This window comes from Mesocricetus auratus, unplaced genomic scaffold, assembly GCF_017639785.1.
Source record: "Mesocricetus auratus isolate SY011 unplaced genomic scaffold, BCM_Maur_2.0 Super-Scaffold_100022, whole genome shotgun sequence".
In the NCBI taxonomy this organism is placed as follows: domain Eukaryota; kingdom Metazoa; phylum Chordata; class Mammalia; order Rodentia; family Cricetidae; genus Mesocricetus; species Mesocricetus auratus.
Genome location: NW_024429203.1, coordinates 23,576,714 through 23,596,510, shown reverse-complemented (window position 1 = coordinate 23,596,510; position 19,797 = coordinate 23,576,714). Strand labels below are relative to the sequence as shown.

Here is a 19,797-nt window from a genome sequence, read left to right as displayed (position 1 = left end):
ACTGCATTCACATGCACAAACCCACACGCAGGCACGCTTAGTTAAAAATAAAGATGACTTTATTTTAAGATGAAAATGAATATGCTTGTTTATTTCCAAATAAGGAATTAAATCTTGGCTGCATATAGCATCATCAATGTTTTTTAGGGTTTATCAGCATTTTTATTTTTTAGGGCTAGAAATGTAGTTTAGTTGGTAGAGTATTCATGAAGTCCTGTGTTTGATCCACACCATTGCAAAAAGCAGATGTGGCATGTGCCTATCATGGCAACACTCTAAAAGTAAAAACTGCAAGTCACTCTTAGATATATAATATGTTTGAGGTTACCCTGGGCTACATGAGACTCAATCTCCAATTTTAAAAAAGTGTATTATCGTCAATGCTGTGAACACCACTTTACATAAATATGTACTATAAAATAGCAAAGTATACTTAGGGTCATTTCAAAATTTGTTGAAAATTCTGTCCCAATCTCAAGCCAAAATTCATTTAACTTTTGTTTTTGAAACCCAACCAGCAGGTCAAACACAGTACTGATATGTACTCATTTGGTACTTACATTGTGAGGGAGGGTTGACGGTGGGAAAATATTAGAAGTCTTTGTTTCCATCTGAAACCACTGTGTTTCTACAATAACAGGAAACTGAATGTCCAGTAAGAGCGGTGCAATTCATAACATACGGGAGTCTGAAACTTGAGCCAAGGTGTTTCAGAAAATGTTTATTGGTGCCAAGTAGCCTGACAGGGGACCAATTCTAGTGCAAATGCTGTGTGTTCAGGACCAAAACTGTGCATTTGCACAGTGCAAGACAGGTAAACACCACCAGAAATAACTTGGATTCATTATATTCTTTATTTTTAATTAATCTGGGATTGTAGGTCTGGCAAGATGGCTCAGCTGTTAAAGATGGTTGTTCTATAAGCCTGACATCTCTTTCTCTGTCTCCCTGTCTCTCTCTCCTCCCCCACCACCACCCTCTGAGTTCCAATACTCTTTGGTGCTCTGCCATCCCCATTCACGATGTCATGGAAACTTTTGTGGCTCAGCTTCTAAACACGACAGCCTGCCCTCAGCTGTGGTAAGGCAGCAAAACCCCAAAGAGTTGTTATGATAGGGGCTGGAACCAACATGCAGCTGAAGGAGAGTGGCTAGGCTGACCCTCCCCACAGGAAACCCACAGGGTTAGAAACACCAGTGGGACAGGATAGATCAGAAGCTGTCCGTCGCACTGCCTGCATGGGACTGAGGAAAGTGTTGAATGGAGACCACAGGTGGGCAAGATCCCAGCCAAGCTAGGACACACCTTTATTGGTTGAGCACAGAGGGAAGGCACACTTGATAATGATACTCCGAGAAGTCCCGGTCTTGGGATCATTTGCTCCGGGGCCAGTTCCCTCCAAGACGGCTGTACTGGGCATCGTCACGATCTCGGAGAGGCTGAGATGAGAAGCACAACACCGAGTCAGCATCTGAGCTCTTCCCAGCACCCGCACCTGACTTCTCCAGACAAACAAGGATGAGCCACTGGCCCCCCAGGACTCTCCATACATCTCATACCCTTCCTTTCCGGTCCCTTAATCCTCACTCCCCTCCCCTATTCTTTACTCCTCCCTCAGGGCTTACCTGATACAGCTGCTCGTTCTTCAACAGAGCTTGAATGTTAGAAGCTAGAAGAAAGGGAAGAGGGTCATTGGGAGCCGGGGAAGAGGAGACAACGAGACCTGTGAACACTGCAGAGGGGACTCGGAAGCCAGGCACTCAGAAGTCTGCATGAGCATCATGGGCATACATGCTCTTTCAGCACCCTGTGGTGTGAATCCTAGGGACTAGATAAAGCCAACCCTACCACCAGCCCCATCTTTCAACCAGTTCATGAGCTTATAGCATCGTGCATGAGCACAAACACACACACACACAGAGAGAGAAAGAGAGAGAGAGAGAGAGCCCTTTTACTGACCCCCAGAGAGCCTCCCAGTCTCATGTCCTGCAAAGCAGTAGACTCCTAAAGCCAGGAGCAGAGTGGCAATGAGGTCAGTGATGATGACACCAGCCACGGTGGCTGAGTCCAGCTCCACACAGTTCTGGCACACTGTGGGGGAGAAGAGGAAGAAAGTTTTCAAGGTCAGGGAACTGTCTCCGCTCCTAGGTTCCCCATTCCAAGACTCACATTCAGTGAGATGGTGATGACCTTGCTGCTTCCATCCCCACCCTCATCCCAAGGAATTGCTGAAGAGAAACATGACATAACTCCAACATCATGGGGCTTTAACTGAGGAGTAGACTAAGCCCCTCTCCAAGCCAGCCCCTGCCTCCTGCCTGTCTTATTCAAATTCCCCCTGACAAATCTCATGCAGACCACCACGAGTGTCCCTGGGTTTGTTTAGAGAATAAATGAGTTCACCACAGTCTACTTTCAGCCAGAATGCTCTCACATCTAGTGGACCCATAATTTCATCCCAGTGGGTCAAGGAAGCACATACTTCGGTAATATACTTGTACAGTCGACTCTTTCTTTGCTGAATCCTCTGTCTCAGTGCACTTATACAACCCTCGTGGGTCCAGGATGCCTTTTCCCAAGTTCAGTGTTTTATTTTTGGTAAACCATACTTTCGCCGTTCCCTCTAGATACACAATGCTGGTATTGCAACTCACAAATACTTGGTCCTCATATTCAATCACCGGTATCTTGTAGGAGCTCCCTAAGAGGGAAAACACCACAATCAGAGCAGCTCTCTGGTGCGCAGCTGATCCACCATCCTGCTGCAGTGCATACTTATGGACCATTTGTGTAGTAAGGGACATGACTCCTAGTGAAAGGGGCAGAAGGGACCAAAGGAAGACTTCAGGAAGTTCTCCAGGAACTGTATGGCCATGGAGGACATGAGGTCGTAATCTAAACAGAAGAGATTGTCCAAATTATCTGTAACTGTCAGCTTACCTCAGCCTAAAGTCACCTGAAAAGAGTCTCTAATTGAAGGATTGCCTACATCAGATTGGCCCTGTGGACATGTCTAGTATAAGGGATTGCCGTGATTATCTTACTGATGCAGGGGAGTCCAGACCACTGTGGGTGGCACAATTCCTTGGGCAGGTGGGTCTGGGCTGTATAAGGAAGCTAGCTGTAGCTGGGCGGTGGTGGCACATGTCTTTAATCCAAGCTTTCAGGAGACAGAGGCAGGCAGATCTCTGTTAGTGTGAGGCTAGCCTGGTCTACAGATCGAGTTCCAGGACAGGCTCCAAAGCTACACAGGGAAACCCTGTCTCAAAAAATGAAGGAAAGAGAGAAGAGGGGAGGGTAGGAGGGAGGGAGGGAGAGAAGCAAGCTAGCCATACAATCATAAGTCAGCAAAGCAGCCAGAAAGAGCATTCTTCCACGGCTTCTACCTTAAGCTCCTACTTGACTGTCTACCCTGACTGCCCTTAAAGATAGACTGACCTGAACTTGTAAGCCAAATAAATCCTTTCCTCCCTTAAATTGCTTTTGGTCACAGTTTTTTTTTTTTTTTTTGGTTTTTTGAGACAGGGTTTCTCTGTATTGTCTTGGAGGCTGTCCTGGAACTCGCTTTGTAGACCAGGCTGGACTCGAACTCACAGAGATCCGCCTGGACTCGAACTCACAGAGCTCCACCTGCCTCTGCCTCCGGAGTGCTGGGATTAAAGGTGTGCGCCACCAACGCCCGGCTTTGGTCAAAGTATTTTATTACAGCAGAATTCAAACTGGGACACATATCCTGTGTGACTTGGGGGCAAAAGAGAAAACCATGAAGCTGGGTTGATCCAAGAACCCTCCTGAAAATAGGTTCAGACCACCAATTAGACTGTTCAGGTTCCCCAAGAGACCTGGGAAGGCAGCAGAAGTTCTTAGCCCGGAGATTGTGCCTTTTATACTAAAGACGTCTAATTCCTCTTCCTAGCCAACAACTCTCTCACTTCAACTTCTCATCCTCTCCACTCTGAGATCTGCCAGGGTAATGAGATGCTCACTATGAAAGTCTTTTCCAGGGCCATTGACCTCTGGGACAGAGAGGACCTATATGAACTACCAGCCCAGTGATCCAGATTTCCCAGGGCAAAGCCTATGTAAGAAGATTCGCTGAGAACATAACTCAATGCAGAGGCATGCATAACATCCTAGATTAGATCTCCAGTACTATATATATACACATATATATGTGTATGTTTATATATATATTGACATGGTGACTTGCATCTGTAATCTCAGCACTTGAAAAACTGAGACAGGAGAAGGCCCCCTGAGACAGCAAAGGCCAACCTGGGCTATATAATGAGTTCCAAGGCAACCTGGGCTAAGTGAGATCCCATAAAAAATTAAATAAATAAATAATAAATAAACAAACAAATAAATAAATAAAAAGTAGTACTGTCAGCGGCAACTGGGACAGAGGCACAGGCACTGTCACCTGCAGCAACCTGAGGCGTTCCTTTAGTCTTTGAGGAAATTTAACTCAAGTAAAACCCGATCTTCTCCTTCAACAGAAAATTTTAGGATGAGACAAACTGGGGTTTATCTAATGTAATTTACCAAATATGTATATCTTAAACATGAGTGTTAAAGAAAGAGGCTTTCCAGAAGGCTTCCCAAGGAGAGATGCACCATATGTCTTTACAACAACCGTATACACTGTTTTGGTGGATTTTGAAGTTCTTATCCAGAGTTGTTAAGAAGCCTAATTGAATTCACAGGGTGGTTGGTATGGGCATCTGATAGGACTACAATTGATTGAATAAAAGTCTAGAACTGAGGATGCCAGAAGACAGGAGATATTCACTGTAAACAAAGTAAGTAGTCTTTTTTGTGAGGCCCTACCCAAGGTCACACACACCCAGGCACTAAGACACTCTTGTTGCTATTTTAGTACCAAATACCTATATAGGAAAAGAATAGCACATGGGCAACCTTCACAGCAAATGTTCATTGTGCTGCAATTCTCAAGTCTCAGCAAGTGAGAGGCTTCAACTAGTTTCTAGGAGGAAAGTGCCTTTCCCTTCTGTGTCCCTATAATTTTCCCTGTCTTTCTAGCCTACCTCGGTGCCACACTTGCTTAAGGAGAAAGGGCCACACACAAAAAAAAGAAGCATATCAAGTCAGTTTCTGAGGTTCCATATAGGTCAAGTCTTGTTGGGGTTGTGTAGGAGCCAGAGATGAGCAGAGTGGCCCTTCCCAGACAGCCAAGAACATCTCACAACCACAGGGCACTGCCATGTCTTCTGCCAGCAGCAGCAAAGATGGAGCTTTTGTGTCTTTGAGCTTCATGCTTAGCAGCCAGTATGAATGCAAGAGCGTCCTCCAGAGCTCCAAAATGGCTGCCCCTCCGGTCTCTGAAGCAGGAATGGGTATGAGCATGCTAGAGAAAACATAAGTGCACACAGTCCTTCTCCTCTTACAACTTCTTTGGAGTTATTTCCAGAGAAAGCTTTGGTGGCCAGGACAGCTTTTAGAGTGACCCTTTGACCCAGTTTCCTGGGGACGGCTGAGTTCTTGAGATGTGAGCTTTCCAGGGTTACTTTGGGGGTGGTTTGGCTAGTACTCTTGAACTATTAGAGATATACCCATGAGCTATCTACCCAGCCCAATTTTCTGTTTTAAAAGTGAACAAACTGAGAAGAGCTGATTTTAATATATTTCCTGTCCGTCCTTCGCACTGAGATAAAGCTAACTTTTTTCTAAGATTGCTTCTTAATTCTGATCTGGGGCTCCAAGTGGTCACATAATGATGGCCAATGACCAAGAATCCTATTCCAGGAGGCCATTTGCCTTAGAAGATGCAATGGGTGTAACTTCTTCCATTACCAGCCTTAGGCCCAGGCATATGCAATGTGAAACTTTTTCCTACAGATGTCTGGTCTCAGGCCCTTGGAGATACCATTAAGACCAATGTGAGCCTTGCCTGGAGTAGGTCAAAGCTAAATGCTTGTCACCTATAGTCCAACCCTGCCCTTCTGACCTTCCCCTGCCTGGTAAACTAAAGCCAGCATTGAGATGCACTTTCCAGTGAACTTCTTCCAGTGGTAACGTCCCTCTCAAGTCCCTTCCTCCACACAGCTGAAGATGCCTCACTTACCTCGAGGGAGAAAAGCAGCCAGTATCAGACCAGCCAGAATCCCGCTATGTTCCATCTTCCAGAAGAATTCATCCACCAAATAGAGGTAAGCCACAGAACGATCACCCAGGGTGAGCACTACCCTCCACCAATGGACTCATGGGTATTAAGAAACAGGAAGAGTGGGGGAGGGACTAGAAGAAATCTGCCTCTCTGCCTTTGATGATAGGAGGCTGTCAAGGCAAGAGTAGACTGGGGGGATGGTAAGAAGGAAACAGGTGCAAACTGCTCTTTCTGGAGCAGAGTTTGGGAGTAAGGGAAGAAAGCTTAGGCTTCCTGTCGACAACACCACTACATTTACTTACAAACAAGAAAGTTTACCTCTTCAGATCCATTGAGAGAAGCTATGAGCCCCATGACATGAGCTGCATCAGCAGTTCCTCCCACTCATTTCCGGCCAGTCTCAGGACCCTTCACCGGACAGTCTGAGGAAACACATTAAGCTGCTTCTAGCCAGATGGACTTCAGAACCCCTAAGCCAGACATCCAAATCCTAGATCCAGCATGTAGTACCCACGGCACCAAGCACAGAGTATTTCAGAGCTTGTCCCCCTTGGTGTCACTATAAGGATTAGAGGAGGGGTGTTTCCGTGGTTCCTGCCACACCAAGCCTTCTCAGTGTGAGATTCTCCTTAACAATAAACCCACTCACTTGAAGAATTGAGTCTCCCCAGCAGACAATAGACTTTTTCTACTACAGACTGTGGGGATCTGAGACTTTCCATACTACCACAGTCGGAAGGTCCTCTTCCTGGGGGACAGGACTGTTTCATGCCTGGTGTCATATAGAAGTTCTGTGAATTTTTATTACCCACTGACTGGCCGAATGAGACAATGGACTTAAAGCCTGGAAATAGCCCAGGGCTGTACACCAAAAAATAAGCTAGCTGTCCTGGTGGGATGGGCCTACCTATTTTCAGGTAGGTACCACTTTGATGCTCTCAAATTGCTCATGAAGGTCTACACTAAGATGTTTTTCCATTCTAAACTCCAGCCCTACACACCTAAAATCCTACCTAAATCCATGAGTTCTGGGATCAAGTGACAAACAAATCTAGTCCTAGTAATAGCTACAGACAGTCCTCAACCCATTAAGCAAAGAGGTTCTAAGTATAAGGGTTTCCAATGGGAATCTAGAACTCTCGCTCTTACTCCCTGCTACCTGCCATCCTGAAAGCCTTAACAACAACAAAAGCAATATGCCTGTGCAACAGCATCCCTTCTGGGGCCCCTGCTGCCCACATTTTAAGTAGAGGGTGGGGACACTGCTCTGCTCAGAGCCCCAGCTCAGAGGATGCTGGGCGGAGCCAGGCTAGCTGCTACACAGGCCGGCTAGCTGACTGCTGAGGGACTTCCACACTTCTACTAGAGAGGAAAGAGACTGACATGGAGCAGAAGAAGGGACTGATCAGCCTCATCCTGGTGATCTTTCTTCTTCAAGGTAAGAGTTTACTCTGAGGGTCTGACAGCCTGGGGAAGGCTCATGAGACGAGGCCATGACCAGGGAGGCAAGGTTATTGGAATCCTGATTAACCTTAGCCAACTTCATCTGTCATCTTAGAGTTCAAAGAAGGAGAGGCAAAACCGAAGCCTTCAGCTGTTCTCTGCTGGAGAGATGCATGGGAACCAGAGGGCTAAAACTGGTTAGAGAGAGGATTGCACTGCCGCCATCTTAGGCTTGAATGTAGTTCAGAATGGCCGTGCAGCTGGGGTAATGACTCGACCAGTAAGGTGCTTGCTTACCATGCAAGCATGGGAATGTGAATTCAGTCCCCAGGACCCACTAACAATGAGGGGGTGGTAGCACACTCTTGTCATCATAGTGCTGGGAAGGCAGAGACTGATGGATCCCAAGACTTCCTAGCAGGTCAGCCAGCCTCAATTAAATTACACACACACACACACACACACACACACACACACACACACACACACACACCACAGCCCAGACAAGGAAACTGGGAGAAAAAAGGTATGTTCAGTGACCTATGGAACATTTGTCCACAAAGCTATTTAACTGATCAGCAAGCACGGCGAGATCCAGACATGTGAGACGCCAGAGAATAAAAAGATGAACAAAAACCTTCTGTTCTCAAGAGTTAAGAGTGTCGATGGAGGGGGCTTTCACTGCTGACACACTGAGTACAAGGGGCAGCATGGGATTACCTGTGTGAAATATCCAACAGGAAGTAGATGAATTAGGCTGATACCTTCATACCCTAGGGGAAGCTAAAGTCATGAAAATTATCCGATTTGTCCATGTGGTTGTTTGTTATGTGTTTGTGTGTGAGGCTGTACGCATGCCATGGTACATATATGGAGGTCAGAAGACACCCTGAAGGAAATGGCTCTCTCTTTTCAGTACGTGGAGCGAGAATCAAACTCAGGTCACCAGGCTCAGCAGTGAGCACTTTTACCTACTGATCCGTCACAGTGTTCCTCCCTCCCTTCCTTTTTAACAGGGTCTTACTATGTAGCTCAGGTTAGCCTGCCACTCATATGCAATCCTTTTACCTCAGCCTCCTGAGTGCTGGTGTTATAGGCATAAGCTACCGTATCCGGCTAAAGGCCTGATAATTGTTAAAACTATAACACTTTTTTGTAGTGTGCCAAGAACACAGAATGGAGGATGGAGCTATGAGGAGCCAAGAGTATAAAATATTTGTTGGATGTAGCAGCATCTAAACTCAATGCTCTGGAGGTAGAGGTAGGAAAGTCAGAAGTTCCAGGACAACCTGGGCTACATAGCAAACTCTAGGTCAGCCTAGACTGTATGAGCCCTGCATCAAAACAACAAACAGCATAAAATGTTGAACATAATCCACTAATATAAGAATTTATTTAAATTGTAAACTTGTGGAATTTGGTGAAATGAAGATCATGGCTGATTAGAACCGGTTCAGCAGAGTGGTGTTAGTGGATGCCAGACTGGTTAGGAAAAAATGTGGAGGGTGGGTGATAAAAAGTGGCAAGGTAGCCAGGCGTTGGTGGCGCACACCTTTAATCCCAACACTCCGGAGGCAGAGGCAGGTAGATCTCTGTGAGTTCGAGGCCAGCCTGATCTACAGAGTGAGTTCCAGGGCAGCCAGGCTACACAGAGAAATCCTGTCTCCAGAAAAAAAAAAGGAATTAAATGGGTGAACACATTTTTTTAGTTAAAGGAGATGGTGATGCGTATCTAGAATAGATGTCAGAGAGATGGACTGGAGGGCAGAGTCAAGGGCACACAGAAGAGGCAACAGTTTGAGCGAGAGTAACAGAAAGCAGGTGCAGAAGGCTTGCCTTGGCCAGACAGGAAGCCAGACAAGGCCACACCAGCCCCGCTGCTTTCAAACAGGGAGGGGAGGCAGTGTCACTGTGGTGACACTATGCAGATGACAGCAGAGTGGGAGACTTGGAGAAGATGGTGAGAGTTGGGGAGCCTTTCTGGGAGAAGATGGAGTAAGCCGCAGACCACACAGGCTAAAGGGCGATCCTGTAAGGCATGGGGAGGCTTCTGGAAAGAATACCAGATTGAGCAACAGAAAAGCTAAGCCCCGAGTCCAGCTCAGCCGCCAGTAAGTCTTCTGAACTCAAGTCTCACACCAGCCAACTGGATATTTGGCTACGTGGGCTCTTGAGTCTCAAGAGACCACACTCAGATAGGCAGATGTCAACAATGTCAGCAGTCACTGCCATCTCCTTTCCTGTTGACTCTGAGTAGAAGGAAGAGTCTCCTTGCTCTCCTACGATAGCCAGGTGATTAGGCTAGTGAAAATATTTTTTAGGTGCCATAGAGATGGCTCAGTGCTTAAGAGCACACTTACTACTCTTGCAGAGGACTGGGGTTCAATTTCCAGCACCCACAAGATGACTCACAACTGTCTGCAACTCCAGATTGGGATGTTCTCTTCTGGCTTCCACCAGCGCCAGTCATGCACACAGCACACATATACACATCAAGAAAACCACTCATGCATATAAAATACACCTTTATAATAATCATATATTTAACTGTTGTGTCCATTTATCCCACTCACCCCCATAACCATGGATCTGGCAAATTAAGCTCCTCCCATGAAGGCGGTGTGCTGGTGTCATTCATACACAGCGTCAGTCTGCAGAAGTTATAAGGCGACTGATACTTCCAACAGCTTCTGGTATGCTTGGACTAATGACTGGCTCCCCCATCACTTCCCTATCCTCTTCCCTATCTGTATCTTTAATTGACTGTTTTCCTACCTAAAATGCCCTTCCCTATCTGGTGATCTTTTACTTGTTCTTCAGTGTAAGCCAAATGTCATTTCCTCTACTAAGCTTTTTTTTAGCAGAATCAATTATTTCTCTTTTCTTCTCCTCTCCTCTCCACTTCTCTGCTCTCCTTTTGCCTCCTTCCCCCTCACTATTTTGAGACAGGGTATCACTATGTATCCTGGCTACCCTGGAACTAACTAATGTGTAGACTTCAAAGATCTGTTCACCTTGCCTCCCAAAGACTGAGATTAAAGGTGTGCACCACCACACCTTTCTCATATTTTTATGATACTCTTTTGGGTTTTTTGAGACAGGATTTCTTTGTGTAGCCTTGATTGTTTTGGAACTTGCTCTGTAGACCTGGATGGTTTCAAACTCACAGAGATCCACCTGCCTCTACAGAGTGTCAGGATTACAGGTGTGAGCCACCACCGCCACCTGGCTGAGTTTTATTAAATTCTTGAGACAGCCACCCTAGGATATCCCCAATGGACAGGCTACTTTCTGATGGTCCAGCCTTAGTTATTATGTCTTATTACCTGTAGTAAGGCCCACGTGACTGCCGCCATAGCAAAAAGGCACATCACTACATTCTACATGGGGAAGGGATAGCCATGTTGGAACTGCTCCCATGATGTTCCGCTTCAGACGGCTCCATTGCATACCTTACTACTCATAGCAAGAACCAGGAAATTATTCCTCTCAAGCCCTTTAGTTCTACCATGCCCATGTTTGAGCACCAATTTGTTGTGCTAACTTTTTCCTGGAGAGACATGAATAATCTATTCACTTCAGGTAGGACACTGATGCAGAACAAAATAATAATTCCACTGATGTCCCACTTAGTAAATAAGTTTAATCGGCTTATTTACAGAGGAAGGGCTGGGGATTCATTGAAGGATTATGGGTAGCCTCAAAACAGCTGCATCACTGTAAAGTTCAGCCCCATTGCAGACACCAAACTCATAGAAACTGCATTGTGGAATCTCCTATTATCTTTCATATACATTTGTATAAGCACTGGGGTTAGTTGCAGCTTCAAAACCCTCATTTTCTAGATGGTAAAATATAATCAGCCCCATCTCAAATCATCTCCTTAGCATAAAGTCTACCATGAGTCTACCATGAACAACAAAGGCACACTCATCACTCAAGAAATCCCAAAGATTTAGAAACTCCCACCAAGAGGGGCTGGAGAGATGGCTAAGCAGTTAAGAGCATGTTACTCTTGCAGAGGACCAGAGTTTGGTTCACAGTATCTACACCAGGCAGCTCACAGCTATAACTCCAGCTCCAGGGATCTGATGCCTGTGGCCTCTGCAAACAGCTGAGCTCTTATGGACACATGAATTTGTTCTGATGTCCATACACAGATACACATAACTAAAAATAAGGTAAAATATTAGAGGAAGAAAGCAAGTTCTACCCAGAAAGGTAGGGTCAAGACAAAACACAGTAATGTTTAATTCAGTTTGGTGATTTAGGCTATATCCAGGAAAGAAAACACAGATACATCCATTGCTATGGACTAGTATCTCTTTTGATCTTACCCTCAAATGATCATGCAAATATTTTGGCCCATCATAACAAGCCCATGCCCAACTGATTCTTTATCTTCCTTTTATCTTTCTGGGTACTGTGGCCCAGTCAAAAAAAGGTAAGAGAAATGGCTTCTCTCTATTCTCAAATCCTGAGGAACTGCATAGAAATATGGCTTCCTACAACAGTAGTCTCAATGGCTAAGGAAATAGCTCAGCATTCAAAAGCACGTCCTACTCTTCCAGGGAACCTAAATTCAGTTTCTAGTACTCACATGGGATGTCTCATAACTGTCTGTAACTTCAAGATACACAACACCCTCTCCTGGCCTCTGTGAGTACACACACACACACACACACACACACACACACACACACACACACATTTTTTTAAAACAAATAGTATCATAATTTAGAAAGGGAACTATTTTGAACCGGGCATTGGTGGCTCATGCCTTTAATCCCAGCACTAGGGAGGCAGAGGCAGGCAGATCTCTGTGAATTTGAGACCAGCCTGGTCTACCAAGCAAGTTCCAGGACAGCCTCCAAAACAATACAGAGAAACCCTGTCTCGAAAAAAGAGAGAGAGAGAGAGAAAGAAAGGGAACTATTTTGAAAAGATGAGGTGGTAAGAGTCAGAGAGCTGGCATTTTCATTATCAATCAATGTCCCACCAGGACCCATCCTGGGCAACTTTCTTAGACCTAAGTAATGAATTGTCTTGTTCTTGCAGTAGAAACAGGATCCTAGTAACGACGAATGCCTTAAAATATGACTGAACCAGCAGCATTAGCATCATCTAGGAGCATGTTAGTAATGGATCTCACCTCCCCATAACTTCTAAATGAGACCTGAATTCTAACATGATCTGTATGTGATTTGCATGCACCATAACCATGGAGAGTGCTCTAATGTCTTCTGGTGCAATCATAAAGACCCTTAACAGAGCCACCACTTTTGCCTTCCCAGAAAGCCACTTGATAAAATTGGATGACAATCGAGGAGATGGTCCCGTACTTCTGACATGTGACTTGAAAGACATGGCTATCATGTGGTCTAAAGACGGGAGCACAATCAGTCCCTACAACACAACTAAAAACACGTGGAATCTCGGAAGTATTGCCAAAGACCCTCGAGGCACTTATTGGTGTCAAGGAGCAAAGGACAAATCAAAGACACTCCAACTGTATTACAGAAGTATGTAACACTTTCACAATGGTTGTTGGGAATTCAGCAGTGCTTACTGTTCTAGTGGGCTTACCATCTAGGATGTGGTGGTTAACAGTTGCTAAACAGTGATTTATGGTAATAATCATAGCTAGTTCTCTTTGCGTGGGGTTACTACTCTTTATAGCAACACTTCCTGAGAAAGTATAGCCCTGTACAAACTGCTCAACCTTTGGGTGCTCATCGTGGACTGAGCAGTTCATCAAATAAATCAGTTAGGAGGGGATCCGGGATTGGAGAGCAGGGTTGTTGAGACTCGAGACTAGATCTTTCCTCTTCTTCACCTAGTTTTTTTTTTTTTGGTTTTTACGAGACAGGGTTTCTCTGTATTGTTTTGGAGGCTGTCGGTCCAGCCCGGCCTCGAACTCACAGAGACCCGCCTGCCTCTGCCTCCCGAGTGCTGGGATTAAAGGTGTGCGCCACCACCGCCCGGCCCACCTAGTTCTTGATTATAGGACTGTTTAGGCTTCCCTGGGACTTCTCACAGAGGAACATTGGGAAGCAACAGTTCTTGGGGCAAGGATCCTCTGTTGCCATACCACACATAGAGGGAGAAGCCTGCTGCCCAGGGCAACGGCAGTGGTGCTGATGAGTGGGAGAAAGGAAGGGAAAATGCAAGAATGCCTTACATCCTAAAGCTGTCTATCACTTCCTGTATCTTGTTCCCCACAGTGTGTGAGAACTGCATTGAGATAAATATAGGCACCATATGCGGTTTTATCTTCGCGGAAATCATCAGCATTTTCTTCCTTGCTGTTGGTGTATACTTAATTGCTGGGCAGGATGGAGTTCGACAGTCAAGAGGTAAATAAAAAAAAAGCTAGATGTGGAGGTACATGCTTGTAATCCTAGATACTTCAGAAGCTGAGGCTGGAGGGCCCTGAGTTCAAGGCCTGCCAAGGCAACAGAGAAATGCCTTGTCTTAAAATAAAATTTGTAAAGGGCTGGAGATATACTTCAGTTAGTAGACTGCTTACCTGGTTTGCACAATGCCTAAGGTTCAATCCCCAGAACACACAAACCAGATGTGGTAGCATATGCCTATAATCCCACCACTCAGGAGATGGAGGCTAGAAAATCAGAAGTTCAAGGTCATTTTCAGCTACATAGAGAGTGTGAAACCAACCTTGTCTACATAAGACCCTGTCTCAAAATGAAGAGGCAACTGGAGATGTGGCTCAGCTACTAGAGCACCTGCTTAGCTTGCTTCAAGCTCTGAATTGATTCAGTCCCTAGCATGGAATAAAACTGAGTATGGTGACCCAAGCCCGTAATACCAGTATTTAGAAGGTACAGATAAGAGAATCCGAAGGTCAAGGTCATTCAAAGCTACATAGGACAGTCTAGGCTACCTGAGACCCTATCTAAAAAAAATCCACATAAATAAATAATGGGGGGCTGTAGCTTTGTGTAAAACACTTATGTGGCTTGTGTGATGCCTGAGATCATTCCTAGAAAGAAGTAAAAGACTGTCTTGAGTTGAAAAACGGGACCAACTAAAGAACCTTGGCTTCCTTCTTATCAAAACAGACCCATCAGGGAGACTGAGTTGATGTATATTACTAATGTTCATAATTGATGACCCTATGTTTCTGTGAGGCAGGAAAAAAAGACATTTCTTATTATCCCAGCATATCTGAATATTTGACTAGCCTAATCTGACCTCTTTTTCTTTTCCTTCCTTCCTTCTTTCTTTCCTTCCTTCCTTCTTTCTTTCCTTCCTTTCTCTCTTCCTTCCTTCCTTTCTTCCTTTCTTAAATATCTTCCTCCTCCCTTTCCTCCTCCTCCTCCTCCTTCTCCTCCTCCTATTGTTGTTGTTGTTTTATTGAGACAGGGTTTTATAAGGTAGCCCTAACTGGAACTCATTATGTAACTCAAATCCCTGCTGTTTTTCCCAAGGAGTGAGATTACAGGCACAAGTTGCCATGCTTGATCTCTCTCTGTGTTTTAATACTTTACCGAAGACAGGCATAATGGCATATATGCCTTTAACCCCAGCACTCCAGAGGCAGAGGCATGTGGATCTCTGTGGATTTAAGGCCAGCGTCTATATATCAAGTTCCAGGCCAGCTAAGGGTTACATAGTGAGTCCCTGTCTCAAAAAACAAAATTATTTTTTGAAGCCAAGTGTAGTGTCTCACATCTGTAATCCTAGCACTGAGGAAGCTGAGACAGGAGTATCACCTCAAGCTTGAGGCTATCCTGGTCTACATAGAGAGTCCCAGGCCAGTCAGAGTTACATTGTGAGATCCTGCTCTGAAGAAAGAAAGAAGAAAGGAAAGAAAACATTCTTTTAAAAAAATCTTATGTAACTGTACCTTGTGCTTCTGATTCACCTGCTTCTGCCTTCCAAGTGTTGGGATCACAAGTAAATGCTGCAACACCCTGTACATGCAGTGTTGGAAACAAACTCATGACCTCATACATGCTAAGCACTCAACCAACTGATCTGCATTCCCAAGCCCCCAAGAAGAGTTTTATTGAAGTAAAACTGGATATACACAAAAAATGAATCACAAGAATACTGCTAAAATAAAACTAACAAAACAAACATATGGGTGCATCTGGCACCCAGTTTGAGAAACAGTATTACCTCCATAAAAACCCACTGAAGGTCACTTCCAGCCACTACCTGTCCCTAAGCATGAACACTATCCTGACCTCTGACCTCCAACCACAGAGATGTTTTGCTTTTCTCTAGTTTTTTGTGGAAATGAACCTGTGCGGTACACACCCCTGTGTGTAGCCTCTTTTGCTCAACTATGTGCTTTTGAGAACGATTCCTATTCTTACGTGCAGACAATTCTTACACTACTTAGAATTCCACTGTGTGCATAATTCAATATATTATCATTCTGTCTTTGAATGTGTATTTTGTCTATTTTTTGTGCAGCCTCAGACAAGCAGACTCTGTTGCCTAATGAACAGCTCTACCAGGTAAAGAACCAGGGATGAGAAAAACAGTGCTACAGTTGGTTGGGGTGGACCTTCAGTGCTCTGGCAAGTTCTCTGGAAGTTACTGTAGGGATAAAGAGTCACTTATGGCATGCCCCATAATGGAATGGTTGCTGCATTGGATAGCACAGTAAACATAAAGGAAAAGACTAAGAGAGACCGAGGTAGGATCTGGTGAGAAAAAGCTGAACACACTGACTGAGAAAGACACACAGAAACTCCAGAGGGACCCTCCCTCTCCTCCTTCTCTTTTGGCTCCCAGGGCTGTGAAGCAACCAAAGTTTTGTTCACAAAAATATGTGATGAATGCGCTTCACATTAGTTAACAAAGTATAGAAACATGAGTTGATGCTGCTGCTGTCCTATTCAGCCCCTCAAGGATCGGGATGACGACCAATATAGCCATCTCCAAGGAATTCCACTGAGGAGGAAGTGAGCTCAACACGACTCAAAGTAGGTGAGTTCTTCACCATTCATCCCGGGGCTGTGCCTCTGCATGATCTGCATGCTTCCTAGCTGCTGCCCAATCTCTTTTTCCAATAAGGATGAGAAGTGGGGTGCAGAGAGTTGACTGCGGAGTCTCTTTTCTAAAGTCACTGGTACCAGGACCGATTGAATACATGGATGCTATGAGCATCTGTAAATCCTGAGAACAGAACCTCAAGCCACAGAGATGCTGAACATTAATCTTAACCTCATTAAGTTCTTTGAACATCCACAGTTGTTCTTTGTGATAAGGGACTTCCTGGCCATTACAGCAACATCCTTGGTCTCTATGTGCCTGGTGGCACTCACTCACAACACACACACACACACACACACACACACACACACACACACACCCTCCATGTGATGAGCAAAAATGTGTTAGACACTAACCAGTGACCCCTCTAAGTCAAAACTACCATCAAGACCTAAAGACCAAACTGAGCATAACGGAGCATGCCTTTAATCCCCAGTCCAGAGGCGGTTCTGTGAGTTCCTGGCTATCTTGCTTGGGGGAGTGGGGGAGGAGAGAGACAGAGAGAGAGAGAGAGAGAGAGAGAGAGAGAGAGAGAGAGAGAGAGAGAGAGAGAGAGAGAGAGAGAGAGAGAGGAGAAAAATAAAAAATCAGGAGAAGGGGATGGAGGGAGAGGAAAAAAGAAACACCTGAAAACTTTTATTAACTTTTTTAATCAACCTCACAGCCAATCAGAAGTTCTGATTCAATCAACCCTTCACAAGTGTCAATCAGGAAAACACCAACTGGTTTTCTGACCAAGTGCAAATTTTCTTTCTCATTCCAGGTGTTGTCCCTTGCATCCAGTATCCAGGATCAGAGCAATGTGTTGTGGCAGGGAGGGAGAACCGTCAGAGAAAGCGTGGGGTTTTCTCAAAATAAAATAAAAGTCCAAGCTTGGGGAAGCTGGCAGCGTAACTCAGTAATAGAGCACTTGTCGAGTTTGCTTAAGTCTCTGTGTTAGATTCCCAGCACCCTCTCCCCAGACCCCCAAAAAACAGTGAAGGAAGTACAAGCACAGTGTAGTGTTTGCAGAGCGCCATCTATTGGGGAAAATTGTAAAAGACAAAATTAAAAGAGCAAGTATAACCCACCTCTCTGTCCAAACAGACGTTTTCTTCTTTTCAACATTCATCAGGTTCTTATACTGTTCATAATTCAGTAGATCAATATGGCAGTGGAGTGGCTCATCAGGTAAAAGTGTTTGCCACACAAGCCTGTAGACCTGAACTGGACCTTCCAAAAAGTCAAAAAAGAAGCCGGGCGGTGGTGGCACACGCCTTTAATCCCAGCACTCGGGAGGCAGAGGCAGGATGATCTCTGTGAGTTTGAAGCCAGGCTGGACCGACAGCCTCCAAAACAATGCAGAGAAACCCTGTCTCATAAAAAAAAAAGAAAAGAAAAAAAAAAGTCAAAAAAGAGAGCCTACTCCACCATGTTGTTCTCATGCGGACCATACACATCCCTATCCATACATATCACACACTCTATATTAACAATAAACAAAAACATAATAATCATCCTAACTCTGAATTACACATGTAGTATGAAGTGGAAGGTCTCCTCCCACCTGGATCCCCAGCCACAGGCAAGTGAGTTTTTGTTTGTTTATTTTGTTTTTTGTTTTGTTTTACGAGACAGGGTTTCTCTGTGTTGTTTTGAAGGCTGTCGGTCCAGCCCGGCCTCGAACTCACAGAGACCCGCCTGCCTCTGCCTCCCGAGTGCTGGGATTAAAGGTGTGCGCCACCACCGCCCGGCAGCAAGTGAGGTTTTGCACATGTTCTCAGGTATACTCTAAGCATGTAAGAACAGTTCTTAGGTACACTTCATTCTCCCTTCCCTGTTCTTCACAACAGTGACAACTACTATATATCTTACATTTTCTCCCAATCCAACCTAAAGATTATGAAGCAGAATAAGGCAGAAACAGACAATTATTGACTATTGATTTGTTTAGTGACTTGCTTACAGTGCTACTTGCACTGCCTATTTGCCAAGCATGGGATAGAACGGCATGGAGAAATAACCAAATAATGAGTGGTTGCCCTGAACCTGCTGGCTGCCACGTACGCTTCTGTAAAAGGATGCTTGCGTGCTCATCCCACTTTGTAGTCTTAAATATAAAATGAGAATACAAGCGGGGACCCAGGATCAAGGCCTTTGAAGAGACGTCCTCTCTTCCACTCTGCTCTCATTGCTGTTGTGGTGCTTATCCCACAAAGATATCAGCATTTCTGGATTGCCCCCACCCAGTGAGATCTCCTTCACCTTGTCCCCAGTTGGTCCTGAAAGCTGTCGCTCTTGGATCTCTCAGGCTGCCAAAGGTCTCTGGGACTGGGAAGCATGCAAGATTCCAGGAGCCCTTTCTAGTGGCCAAGAGGACTGTGAGACCCAGAGCTGGAGTCTCCGAGTGGAAGAAGGTGGGATTAGGCAGGATGGCCAGACCCGGGGGAAATGGGCAGGAAAGCCGGCATGGGGTTAATCCCCCACAGGTTTTGCATTCATAGCCTTGATGGGATACTGAGGTGGCACTGGTCGATAAAAAAAGTTAGATAGGTCTCCAGGGAAACAGACAGACTGAGAATCTAGAATGAGAATGTATAATCTCTGAACGAATGGTGAATGCTTGTAATGGTCCTACAGCTCTGTGGCTACAGGGTCTGATTGAGCCCCAACTTAAGGTTTCACCTGAACAGGCACTCATCTCCAATAATAAGAGGTGACAGGGATATACGTGTAGCCCCTAGGTAAAACCTTAAGTTGTCACAAGACCGGCAGAGGACTAGATGCATATAAACTCCTCCAGCCCATGGGTAGGGAACTCTTCTCACCATGAGGTTTGCACAGTCCCTCTGTGAGACCCCACAGTCTTGAGAAAACAGTTAAGCATGAAGAACAAAGGAAGCACCCCCATTAGCAAAATGAAATTTTGCCCATGTTGCTGCCTACCTACCAGCATTGAAGCACGACCATCTGTTCCTGCTCCTGCAGTGGCATCTTCCCCGATGCAATGCTCACCAACCTCATCTGGTGGCAGCTCTCTCAGACTCTGGACCTCTGTGTTCAAGAGACAGAGGAAAGAAGATCTCTGAATTCCAGGCCAGCCTGGTCTACAGAGCAAGTTCCAGGATAGCTAGGACTACACATAGAATATATATATATATATATATATATACATATATATATATATATATAAATTAAGAGCAGAAATTATGTTTGGC

At 45.1% G+C, this 19,797-nt stretch overlaps 2 protein-coding genes across 3 annotated transcripts; one reads left to right on the top strand and one right to left on the bottom strand.

The window, feature by feature from the left end:
• Positions 1-1,321: 1,321 nt before the first annotated feature.
• Positions 1,322-6,155, bottom strand: Cd3d (CD3d molecule). The gene is given in 5 exon segments (NM_001281420.1): positions 1,322-1,439; positions 1,626-1,669; positions 1,960-2,091; positions 2,483-2,701; positions 6,086-6,155. Coding segments are annotated over 5 exon segments (516 nt in total). The 5' UTR covers positions 6,141-6,155; the 3' UTR covers positions 1,322-1,373.
• Positions 6,156-7,416: 1,261 nt separating this feature from the next.
• On the top strand, positions 7,417-17,669 carry Cd3g (CD3g molecule). Of its 2 annotated transcripts, none has more exons than XM_021226750.2 (6): positions 7,417-7,565; positions 12,865-13,092; positions 13,795-13,926; positions 16,016-16,059; positions 16,448-16,530; positions 17,364-17,669. In XM_021226750.2, exons 1-5 carry the CDS (start codon positions 7,511-7,513, stop codon positions 16,511-16,513), a joined length of 525 nt encoding a protein of 174 aa, XP_021082409.1. In that variant the 5' UTR covers positions 7,417-7,510; the 3' UTR covers positions 16,514-16,530; positions 17,364-17,669. The 2 variants fall into 2 exon arrangements, with proteins under 2 accessions (XP_021082409.1, XP_005069330.1); XM_005069273.4 differs by having other exon boundaries at positions 16,448-16,534.
• Positions 17,670-19,797: the final 2,128 nt, after the last annotated feature.